Source organism: Oncorhynchus keta, chromosome 35, assembly GCF_023373465.1.
Source record: "Oncorhynchus keta strain PuntledgeMale-10-30-2019 chromosome 35, Oket_V2, whole genome shotgun sequence".
NCBI classification, from domain to species: domain Eukaryota; kingdom Metazoa; phylum Chordata; class Actinopteri; order Salmoniformes; family Salmonidae; genus Oncorhynchus; species Oncorhynchus keta.
Window position 1 is genome coordinate 32,740,082 of NC_068455.1, and position 12,472 is coordinate 32,752,553.

General features: G+C 40.3%; 1 protein-coding gene across 2 annotated transcripts in view; it reads left to right on the top strand.

The window, feature by feature from the left end:
• Nucleotides 1–3,509: 3,509 nt before the first annotated feature.
• The window catches only part of LOC118368362 (centrosomal protein of 170 kDa protein B-like), a 45,435-nt gene continuing 36,472 nt past the window's right edge, over nt 3,510–12,472 (top strand). For both annotated transcript variants that reach the window (XM_035752402.2, XM_035752403.2), the window contains exons 1-2: nt 3,510–3,776; nt 8,287–8,424. In XM_035752402.2, the coding sequence (XP_035608295.1) occupies nt 8,320–8,424 (105 nt within the window). In that variant the 5' untranslated portion in view covers nt 3,510–3,776; nt 8,287–8,319. The remainder of the gene's footprint in view (nt 3,777–8,286; nt 8,425–12,472) is intronic.

The window sequence follows — 12,472 nt, forward strand, 5'->3', positions numbered from 1 at the left end:
AACCTTAAGCTCAACAAGACGGAGCTGCTCTTCCTCCCGGGAAAGGCCTGCCTGCTCCAAGACCTCTCCATCATGGTTGACAACTCCACGGTGTCCCCCTTCCAGAGTGCAAAGAACCTTGGCGTGACCCTGGGCAACACCTTGTTGTTCTTTGCTAACATCAAAGCAGTGACTCGCTCCTGAAGGTTCATGCTCTACAACATCCATAGAGTACGACCCTACCCCACACAGGAAGCGGAGTAAATCCTAATCCAGGCACTTATCATCTCCCGTCTGGAAAACTGCAACTCACTGTTGGCTGGCTTGTGCCATCAAACCCCTGCAATTCTTCCAGAATGCTGCAGCCTGCTGGTTGTTCAACCTTCCCAAATTCTCCCATGTCACCCCCTTCTCCACACACTCCACTGGCTTCCAGTCAAAGCTCGCATCACTACAAGACCATGGTACTTGCCTACGGAGCAGCAAGAGGAACTGCCCCTCCCTACCTTCAGCCTCTGCTCAAACCCTACAACCCAACCGGAGTACTCAGTTCTGCCACCTCTGGTCTCTTGGCCCTCCCACCCATACAGGAGGACAGCTCTAGCTCAGCCCAGTCCAAGATCTTCTATGTCCTGGCACCCCAATGGTGGAACCAGCCTTCCCCTAGTCACACCCTGGCCTAACCAAAATAGAGAATAAAAAGCCTCTCTATGGCCAGGGCGTGACAATTTGTAAGTCGCTCTGGATAAGAGCGTCTGCTAAATGACTTTGATGTAAATGTAAAGACTCATGTTAAAAGGAACCACCAGCTTTCATATGCTCTCATGTTCTAAGCAAGGAACTTAAACGTTAGCTTTCTTACATGGCACATATTGCACTTTTACTTTCTTCTCCAACACTTTGTTTTTGCATTATTTAAACCAAATTGAACATGTTTCATTATTTATTTGAGGCTAAATTGATTTTATTGATGTATTATATTAAGTTAAAACAAGTGTTCATTCAGTATTGTTGTATTTGTCATTATTACAAATAGATCCATTTTAAAAAATTGTCCGATTAAATCGGTATCAGATTTTTTTTTGTCCTCCAATAATCGGTATCGGCGTTGAAAAAAAACATAATCGGTCGACCTCTAATACAGTACCAGTCAACAGTTTGGACACACCTACTCATTCCAGGGTTAACTTGATTTTTTTTTTTTACTATTCTCTACATTGTAGAATAATAGTGAAGACATCAAAACTATGAAATAACACATATGGAATCATGTAGTAACCAAAAAAGTGTTAAAACAAATCAAAATATATCTTATATTTGAGCTTCTTCAAAATAGCCACTCTTTGCCTTGATGACAGCTTTGCACACTCCTGGCATTTTTTCAATCAGCTTCATGAGGTAGTCACCTGGAATGCATTTCAATTAACAGGTGTGCCTTGGAAAGAAATTCCACAAATGAACTTTTAACTTCGTAATGCGTTTGAGCCAATCATTTGTATTGTGACAAGGTAGGGGTGGTATACAGAAGATGGACGTATTTGGTAAATAAGATATTATGGCAAGAACAGCTTGAATAAACAAAGAGAAATGACAGTCCATCATTAGTTTAAGACATGAAGGTCAGTCAATCAGGAACATTTCAAGAATTCTTTAAATTTCTTCAAGTGCAGTCGCTACAACAATCAAGTGCTATGATGAAACTGGCTCTCATGAGGACCGCCACAGGAATGGAATACCCAGAGTTACCTCTGCTGCAGAGGATAAGTTCATTAGAGGTAACAGCCTCAGATTGCAGCCCAAATAAATGCATCACAGAGTTCAAGTAACAGACACATCTCAACATACACTGTTCAGAGGAGACTGCGCGAATCAGGCCTTCATGGTCGAATTTCTACTACCACTACTAAATGACACCAATAATAAGAAGAGACTTGCTTGGGCCAAGAAACACGAGCAATGGACATTAGACCGGTGGAAATCTGTCCTTTGGTCTGATGAGTCCAAATGTCTTTGTGAGACACAGAGTAGGTGAACGGATGATCTCCGCATGTGTGGTTCCCACCGTGAAGCATGGAGGGTTGAGGTGTGGTGGTTTAGGGGTGCTTTGCTGGTGACACTGTCAGTGATTTATTTAGAATTCAAGGCACACTTAACTGGCATCGGTACCACAGCATTCTGCAGCTATACGCCATCCCATCTTGTTTGTGCTTAGTGAGACTATAATTTGTTTTCAACAAGACAATGACTCAACACACCTCCAGGCTGTGTAAGGGGTATTGGACCAAGAAGGAAAGTGATGGAGTGCTGCATCAGATGAGCTGGCCTCCATAATCAACCGACAATTACCCGACCTCAACCCAATTGAGATGGCTTGGGATGTGAAGTGCTGTCCTTCAAGACTGTTGGAAAAGCATTCCAGATGACGCTGTCATCAAGACATAGGGTGCCTACTTTGAAGAATCTAAAATATATTTTGATCTGTTTAACACTTCTTCTACATATGTGTTATTTAATCGTTTTGATGTCTTAACTATTATTCTACAATGTAGAAAATAGTAAAAAATAAAGAAAAACCCTGCAATGTGTCCAAGATTTTTACTGTATATATTTTTTTTTACCAGTAGGCTATTATTATATTCTTGACATTAATATACTTAACTCCAACCGTTTCTCAATGTGCTCCACTCCATAATATTCTATATTCTTACCAGGTAAGTTAAGAACAAATTCTTATTTACGATGACGGCCGAGAAACACTGGGTTAACTGCCTCGTTCAGGGGCAGAACGACAGAGTTTTACTCGGTCAGCTCGGGGATTCGATCAACCTTTCAGTTACTGGCCCAACGCTCTAACCACGAGGCTACCTGCCGCCCCTTAAGCTTATATAAAATAGTGATTCTCTTTAGATTTTTCCCACATGTAGTTAGTTACCTTTGTTTTGTTTTTCATAATTTTAACATTATGCACTAAGAAAAACTACAACAACAAAAAAATGATTTCGTATCATACAAATACATTTTACGGTGGACTTTTATTTTGAAGGGAAATCCCCAAACCGGAAGTCTTATTGTGGATAGAATCCAGTAGTGTCGCTGCCGTTACGCTAATCAAAGTGATTGATGACGCTACTAAAGTTTATATAGCGAATATAATAACCTTCTTTCCAGTCTTCTCGGGTTTGACAGTAAAAAGAACTCCACACCTGTCTACATACTACATTGCATCCACCAGAAAGAACACTGCTGAAATCAACTGCATCTAGTAATTTAATATTAATAGGAACACTGTCTCCATGTGGGCGAGTTGAGATTACTGACCGTTTCTGAAACATAATTGCACGAAAACTGTTATTACAAAATTACATTTACTTTGCTATTTATTACTTTGATGTGACATGATTTAATTCATTGTAAAAACATTTTTCATCCCCTACATTTTTGAGCGAAGTTGGACAATACCCCATAATTGTATGGCGCTTTTATTTAGCAACTTCAGATATTTCATTACTCTTCTCTTTCGTTCAGGTGCTAAGCATTTGAGTTGACATGTGGGACTGACTAGTTGCGTCACTCGTCTGGAGAACGTTGATCCTTACGCGTGGCGGTGGAAGTGTAATGTACATTGTCGTCGGCTTGTCAAATATTGAAGGGAGGGTGTGTTCGTCATTTACCTGGGCTAACATTATTGTTTCTTGAAACTACTTTACTAAAGAAGAGGACATAGATACAATAAAGAATAATTTACAGCTGTATTAACGCTGGCTACTATTCTGGAGAAAGCAGAGTCCGGATTAAAGGTATGCTTGTGAAGGGGGAGTCGTGAACTAGTACTGTTTTTTTTTCTCGTTCGGGAAAACCTTTCCTATTTCCTGTATGATGATGTTTGGCCTTCAATTGAAACAGGTAACTAACTAACCAGAGACAGGAGCTAACGGACCAGTAATCCCAACATTCTTTCGAAATAAAATAATTCAGCTACTATAGCTAGCTTGCTAAAAGTGGAGGGTCAGTCTGCTTGCAAACTCACTATAAAGTCAGTGTCAACTGCTGGCTAACGTTGCAACAAGTGTTGTTACAACTATTGTAACCTTCAGAATCGTTTTTTGTTGTTGATGCTTTTGTAGCTTTCTACCTGGCCTAGCTTGTTTGACAAGTGAGATGGCTAGACATGATGAACTGCATATGCATCATTTTCCAGATATTAATATGGGAATTATTGGTTAGTAAAGTGTCTGAGACTGATAGCAACTAGCCTACTAACGTTACTACAGTACAATCCATTGACCACAGATCATTCTGGTATCATAGCATAGCCATATGTTTAATTAGTTGCACCTCGTTCCAAACCAATGTTGAATGGCAGGTCATTTTAAGCAAAACAGCCATTTAGGTTGGCTGCATGATTGAGCAGAATTGTAGGACTAATATCAGCAAAGGTGATCAGAACTGAGGAGTTAGGCTGTTTGTTCGGGTACCTTAACTATGCTAACTTGATAAGACCTAGCTAGCTCTAAAACCCTTCTACTCAGTATGTAGGGTTTTCAGCCATTACATTCCCCCATATTTGGCTCCGTGTAAACGTAACGTTTATGAACGTCAATCATCGCTTACGAAATGGTTTTCCAAACATATGCTGATATGCCCGTTATCTTTCATTACAGCGAGAAATAATATTTCAAATAAAAGAGACTTACTGTAGCAGTTTTGCACAGATCCATAATGTGTTTACCTCCAGTTGACAAACTACACTTCCTCCCCAGTTACACTTACACACAGGTGTTCTGGTCATGCTAATGAGCACGGGTGGTCTTCTGTCTGTCTTCCATTAACAAGCGCTGTAACATGGATATATGCCCCTCAAGGAACACTAACCCTATAAAAGGTGTGTAGTAATTTAACTTTTTAAAAATTATTATTTCTCACGGATATGAAAGAGACCCCAGCAAAAATGGGGTTTTCATTTATCTGCATGTCCAGACCTTATATTTAGCCTCACAATGAAGTGTTTAACCATTTTCTTTTCAGGACAACCAGGGCCACAAGTACAATACACAACAAGTTGACACAAACAGTTGCATTTGTGAGTTTTATTGACAAATGTAAAAAAAAAAAATATATATATATATATATATATATATCCAAATAGTCAGTGACAACTGTTTGGAGTTTCTGTCAGACTCCAGTGTGAGCTTATTACATACAGTATTAGACTGTCCTGGAATTTCCTATGATCTATGTAGAAGAACCACTTACCTTCTAACGACTCTTGTGTAGCTCCATAAAGCAAAACATGTTACGTGTTCCTAAGAGTCTCTGTTTTTCATAGATATCTTTAATAGTTTGTAGCTCAAACCATTCAGACTCTACAGACGTTTTTGTAAAAAAAAATACAGGGCCTCAGGCCCTGGGCCCCTTCGGGATCCACTCTTGTCTCACAAACACCGCTCTAACTCAGCCCCAGTTATTCACATAGACAGAAGCAGAAGAAATAGACTAATCCAATGGTACAACTCAGAAGTCTGTAACTCAAATTCAAAATGTTTTAGAGGTTCGAAGTCCAAAACACGGCAGCGTTAGTTGGACTCATTGGCTTAAGTACATTAAAATGCATTGTTGCGGTGCGCTTTTGGAAACCTAAGGAACGTATCCTTCATATCAGCAAGAAATCATTTTCAAAAAGTGAAGCGATGATTGACGTTTCTAAACGTGAGAACATAGTTTCGAAATTGTAGTTCACACGCGGTCAACCGTGGGCGACGCTAACCGCTGAAAATCCAATGGATACTCAATCATGTATATTGTAGACTGTAGGTTGCTGTGTTTGCAACAGTTGGAGATAAGTGTCATGCTCGGCTTTGTGGAGAATAAATTGGGGCATAAACATGTAGGAATGTCCTCCTTTTCACCAGGCCTGTATTGAAGAAGGAATCCCTGTTTGTGTTGTCTGCCTTTGTTGGGTGTGGTGTGTGCATGAGCATCACTTGATGACACAACCAGACGTGCCTGAGAAGAGGGGTACACAACTAGATTCTGCCGCGGGTCTATTTTTGTCGGAGCGGAAGGTTGGGGGACCAGAACATAATTATAATAACTTGTACACTGCTAATTGACTACAACTAAGCCCAAAAGAGATTGGTATTTTCCAATACAAACATACCTTGATTACATGAACCACGTTTCCATCCACAGTTTTTATGCAAGTAAAGTCATACCGTTTAAAAAACAGTGATGGAAACGGGAGGTTTCGGTCTGATTTTATAAATGCTGATAGATCATTTGTTCGTTCAACGTGGTGGGATCATTTTATGTCTCTAAAATGGTGGTGGAAACACCTTTTTGCGCAAATATCGAGGTCAACTTGGAGTCACTTGATGACATGGTGTGTGGTCCTCGCACTACGACTTGGGAAATCATGCAGTTTATTAGGCTACAGATGAAATAAGTTATGATGAACTTCATAGGGTGATGAAAGTGTGCAGAATGAGCTTGATGCTCCTTTCCAATAACCGTCGAGGGTCTTGTTCTGGTGACATGGTGGTCGATGCTAGACTGCTGTTTGACAAATAAAAATATTCTCTTAACCATAATAATCTCATCAAGTAGACTAACCTACCTGCAGAGCCTACCCACACTGTATCTGCAAGCTGTTGGCTGTAGTGAAAGTGCTAAGACCAGAGTAGGTACATTTGTTATTTAGTGCAACAGTTTGTGACAAAACTCTTGGTAGAGTTGAAAATGCGCTGGAAACACATTGAACATTAGATTTGTATTTGTTGCTTGAAAACGTAAGTGGATACTAAATGCTGTGTGCACTACAACATGCTTACTTAAATACTTACTTACAGGCTCTAACCAATAGTGCAAAAAAGGTATTAGGTGAACAATAGGTAAGTAAAGAAATAAAACAACAGTAAAAAGACAATCTATATACAGTAGCGAGGCTATATACAGACACCGGTTAGTCAGGCTGATTGAGGTAGTATGTACATGTAGATATGGTTTAAGTGACTATGCATATATGATGAACAGGGAATAGCAGTAGCGTAAAAGAGGGGGTGGTAGGACACTACAGATAGCCCGGTTAGCCGATGTGCGGGAGCACTGGTTGGTCGGCCCCATTGAGGTAGTATGTACATGAATGTATAGTTAACGTGACTATGCATATATGATAAAAAGAGAGTAGTAGCAGCGTAAAAGAGGGGTTGGGGGGGCACAACCCCTCTAGCCTAGTGGTTAGAGCATTGGACTAGTAACCGAAAGGTTGCAAGTTCAAAATCCCTGAGCTGACAAGGTACAAAATCTGTCGTTCTGCCCATGAACAGGCAGTTAACCCACTGTTCCTAGGCCATCATTGAAAATAAGAATTTGTTCTTAACTGACTTGCCTAGTAAAATAAAGGTACAATAAAAAAATAATTTAAAAAAACAATGCAAATAGTCCGGGTAGCCATTTGATTACCTGTTCAGGAGTTTTATGGCTTGGGGGTAAAAACTGTTGAGAAGCCTTTTTGCCCTAGACTTGGCACTCCGGCACTGCTTGCCTTGCGGTAGTAGAGAGAACAGTCTGTGGCTGGGGTCTTTGACAATTTTTAGGGCCTTCCTCTGACACCGCCTGGTGTAGAGGTCCTGGATGGCAGGCAGCTTACCCCCAGTGATGTACTGGGCCGTACGCACTACCCTCTGTAGTGCCTTGCGGTCAGAGGCTGAGCAATTGCCGTACCAGGCAATGCTCTCAATATTGCAGCTGTAGAGCCTTTTGAGGATCTCAGGACCCATGCCAAATATTTTTAGTTTCCTGACCCTTCTAGTTTGTTGTTGATGTGGACATCGAGGAACTTGAATCTCTCAACCTGCTCCACTACAGCCCCGTCGATGAGAATGGGGGTGTGCTCGGTCCTCCTTTTCCTGCAGTCCACAATCATCTCATTCGTCTTGGTTACGTTGCGGGATAGGTTGTTATTCTGGCATCACCCGGCCAGGTCTCTGACCTCCCTATAGGCTGTCTCGTTGTTGTCGGTGATCACGCCTACCACTGTTGTGTTTTATCTTTAGGAGGAATTTAGAATATTCACATGAAAGTCTGTCACCAATTGGATAGAAACCTAGCTAGTAAGACTCAATCACTTTTTTTTTGTTTTTTTTAATGGGAATATTTGGGATAATATTTCCTAAACAAAAAGTAGTTTTATATCTTAATTGAGTTGTTAGTTGTCCAAATTTGGTACCAGAATTGCAGGGAATGTGGTGACAACAAGAATCTACTGTTCTACATGTTGACTAATATATCAAGTCTTCTCGCCCCTCCCAGGATGCTAAGAAGGCTCTGAGTCGGGGCTCCAAGATGAGTGTGACGTCATGGTTCCTGGTCAGCAGCTCAGGCACAAGACACCGGTTGCCACCGGAGATGATCTTTGTGGGCCGGGAGGAGTGCGAACTCATGCTGCAGGTGTGTACGACGTCAAGATTCCCTAAAAACACGGCACTTCCATACAGCTACTACCAGAACTGGCTTTAAAGTAGCAAGTTAGGAGAATTAGATTAATGTTAGGAAAAGGGTTAGGATTAGCTAAAATGCTCTCCTAACCTGCTATGAAAAGTCACTGTCAGTCGTAGCTGTATGGAGGTGGTGTGTTTTTAGGGAGTACCGAATGACATCCGCAGCACCTTCTGTTTAGACACCAAATGCCATCAACCTGTCATGTGACCCTTAGCCAATCAACTGGCCATCCACCCTCTTGTGAAAGGATGACGTCTATATTAGGGTCCTGACTCAAGGAAAGCAAGTTTTATTAATGTACGAAAGATCTGTGGGAGTTGACCTGTGTGTACGTGAGAGGTGTTTATTTGTGCACGTGTGTGTTTAAAGAGCAGTGCCTGCTGGGAGAATTGCCTCCCTCAAATGTCAACGCAAAATGCAACTGACACATTCCACCCTGCTATTTTTCTCCATGTTTTCTGGTTCTAATAGCTGTTTGGAATCATTTGGGAGTTTCTTTCTGTGTACTTCTCGCTCTTGCCTTCTAGCTCTTGCCACTGGAAAAAAGAACACTGCCTTCAAAATAGTTTATACACTTTCCTCAGTCTGTGGTTTGCTCAACATGCCCAGCCCACCACATCTGCTTGTAGAATTGAAAAGTTGCTCTTGTCCACATTCAGGCATCACTGGCTCCAGGAAAACCTCAGCCTCTCCTATTGGAAATTATGCTTATAATCTCTCTTTAAGTGTGCATGCTTTCTGGTCTGGTATGTGCTACAGCCCAAGCATATTTCAGTCTTGTCCCTTTTTGGCATTGTACAGTCTTATGTTTTTGTATTTGCAGCACAATGTAAAATGACAATACCCACAAAAACCAAAGTTTGGTGACTGTCTGTCATGTGAGCATTCCGTTTGGCTTTTTGACAGATGTGGAACTGGAGCCATTTCAAATGAAAGTTGTTTAGGGCCTTGATGTTGTCTCTTTTTGTAGAAGTCTGTCTGAACAGTATGTGCCTCTACAAGCCCAACAAGTAGGCCATGAAGTCCTTAGAGAAACTGTATTCGTCACTCTGCAACGGCTGTGGGGTGCCAGAGGTCACATTCGTCTCAGATAAGATAAATGGACATTCCTCTGGGAAAGTGGGGTAATGTTGTAACTGAGTGGTGTTTTATTTATTATTTGAGACCAGACTTTTTTTTTATGTCAAGGGCAATTCCACGGTAAAGGAATTTTCACTTAAGATGTATGCTAAACATAAAATATTGATTTCAACATGTAATAATACATACAACTCTATGCACAAGTACAACTTTTAACAATTTACACTGTAAATTGTATAAAAACACATTTACTGGAAGAACTGTGCAGATGCCAAGTTTGGTAAAAGAATTTCAGTAAAATCTCCCTCGTGTTTTTTGTGTCCCCACATTTCCCCCAAACTTGTTTTACATCATTGGATGATGCAAGCATGCCACTACAAAATAAAATGCATTACTATTTTTTTTACCACAGAGAATCAGACAAATGTAGGCTACAGTCTTTCTATTGGCTTATTTTCATATTCAAGCCTGTCTCAAAATACAACACTCTCCTTTTAAGGCTCTCCTGGGTTATGGTTGGCCACCCTTGGTAGCCTGTAACATATTGCACCATTAGGCTACAATTACAACCAAATACTTTTTGTTTTTATAAAATAATGCTCTCCAGGGCTCGACAGTAATGGCGTCCCATCATCAAAGAAATATATGGTTCAAAACGGACTCTTGGACAACTGATCCAAAATTCATACAACCACTGCATATAAAACATGTTTTTTTTAAAGCAAGGACGCTGATGCAACCAATCAGACTGTTTCGCTTAAAATCGTAATGTTTTATTTCTTCATATTAAAAGCTCAACAATGCGTACATGGCTATAGGCAATGCGCGAATGTTCCAAAATGCAATTAGCGGGAAAACAATTCTCAAACGCACACCCCAAGTGCAAATCGTTTCATGTGACAGATATGAAAATGTCTGTTAGAAATTAAGAAAGGGGAGCTCTGAAGGTGCTTCAGCTAGCATGGGTTACTAATATGACGAGGATTATCCCTTTGCCTGCTGGACAATTAAAATAACGTTAAAACCAATAGATCATGAGAAAAATGCTGATTTCAATGCCATATTAAGTGTTTCTAAAATAATTCCCTCAACATTTCTAAAGACATTTTGTCTAGGCTTCTTTGAAACAAGATAAGACATGCTTCATAAAATTACATAAAACTTCCATGTTTTAAACAATTAAGTTTATGGTTAAATAGTTTCAAAATGCTGACTGCCTCCACTCAGAATCAAGGTTGGTGATGTGCGGTGCGCAACATGCACTGTCCTTCACTCTCTGGTCTTGTGACCATCTGAAATGAACAAACCATGCCTTGAGTAACGTCCAAAGGCTTGATTCAGTCAACATAATGTTAATTATCCTTCATTATATTTGTCAAACATGACTGGCGTTTTAGCCTGTATTTATGTCATTAAAAGTATCATTTAAAGTTTGGCTACATTTTCTGGCGCATGCCTCATGTCCGCATCGGTTTGGATATGAGGCTGTAGCACATAGGATTTTAAATTTTTTATGCAAAAGTCAAGGGCTCTGAATAATTTTCCGAATGCACTGTAAATGGTTTCCTACATGCTAAGAAGTCTTTATTACGCCATATTGGAGTGTGTGTATGCAATTTAAGATTATATCTTATATGCTTATCTGTATCATTTTTTATTTCACCTTTATTTAACCAGTTAGGCCAGTTGAGACCAAGTTCTCATTTACAACTGTGACCTGGCCAAGATAAAGCAAAGCAGTGCGACACAAACGACAAAACAGAATTACACATGGAATAAACAAACATACAGTCAATAACACAATAGAAAAAAGAAAGTCTATATACAGTGTGTGCAAATGGCGTAAGGAGGTAGGTAATAAATAGGCAATATTATCTCAATTATTACAATTTAGCAGATTACCACTGGAGTGATAAATGAGCAGAAGTAAATAAAAACTATATGGGGATGAGCTAGGTAGATTGGGTGGGCTATTTACAGATGGACTATGTTCAGCTGCAGCGATCGGTTAGCTGCTCAGATAGCTGATGTTTAAAGTTAGTGAGGGAAATGTAAGTCTCCAGCTTCAGCGATTTTTGCAATTCGTTCCAGTCACTGGCAGCAGAGAACTGGAAGGAAAGGCAGTAAGTAGAGTTTCCTGCAAGTAGTGTGAATAGAGGGGGATATGGTAATGGATAAGTAGGTATTTGCTTATTCACTGGGTTCATGATTGGTAGTTGCACGCTTCCCATAGCTGAGTTAAGAGGTAGTAGAGCCGATTTGGACCAGTTGCTCTTGTAACCAGACCATGAGTTGAATGCTGTAAAAATAGACATTATTGATTGGAGGGATTTCTGAGCATTTTCGACTTAGAGCAGTATGTCATCTGCATAGAGTGCAATTGCTTGATCAGTTTGTTTGATTTTTATATGTGAGGAAGCCGAGTTTTGATGTATGCTTTGTGCCAGCGGTTGAAGAGAGCGAGCAAATAGTATAGTAGAGATGGTACAACCTTGTTTACATCCTCATTGTATGGTAAATACATTAGAATGGGTAGTGCCAGTAGATATAATAAAATGATTCACATACATGGTGTGGATCATATGTATAAATCTAGCCCCAAAACCAAAAGGTTCAAGAACAAGCCATAAATATTCCCACTCTAAGCGGTCAATGGCTTTCTCTGCATCTAATGATAACACAGTACACAGGCTATCCAGATTGGAAGCCTCAGAAACCACTTGAAACAGGCGGCGATTGTTATCGGCTGCCTGACGACCCTTAATAAACCCTGTTTGGTCAGGATTTATGAGCTTATTAATAACTTTCTCTAGGCACATGGAGAGTACTCAGACCCTTTCTCCACGTTTTGTTATGTTACAGCCATATTCTAAAATGAATTTTTGCAAATGTATAAAAAACACGTACCTTATTTACC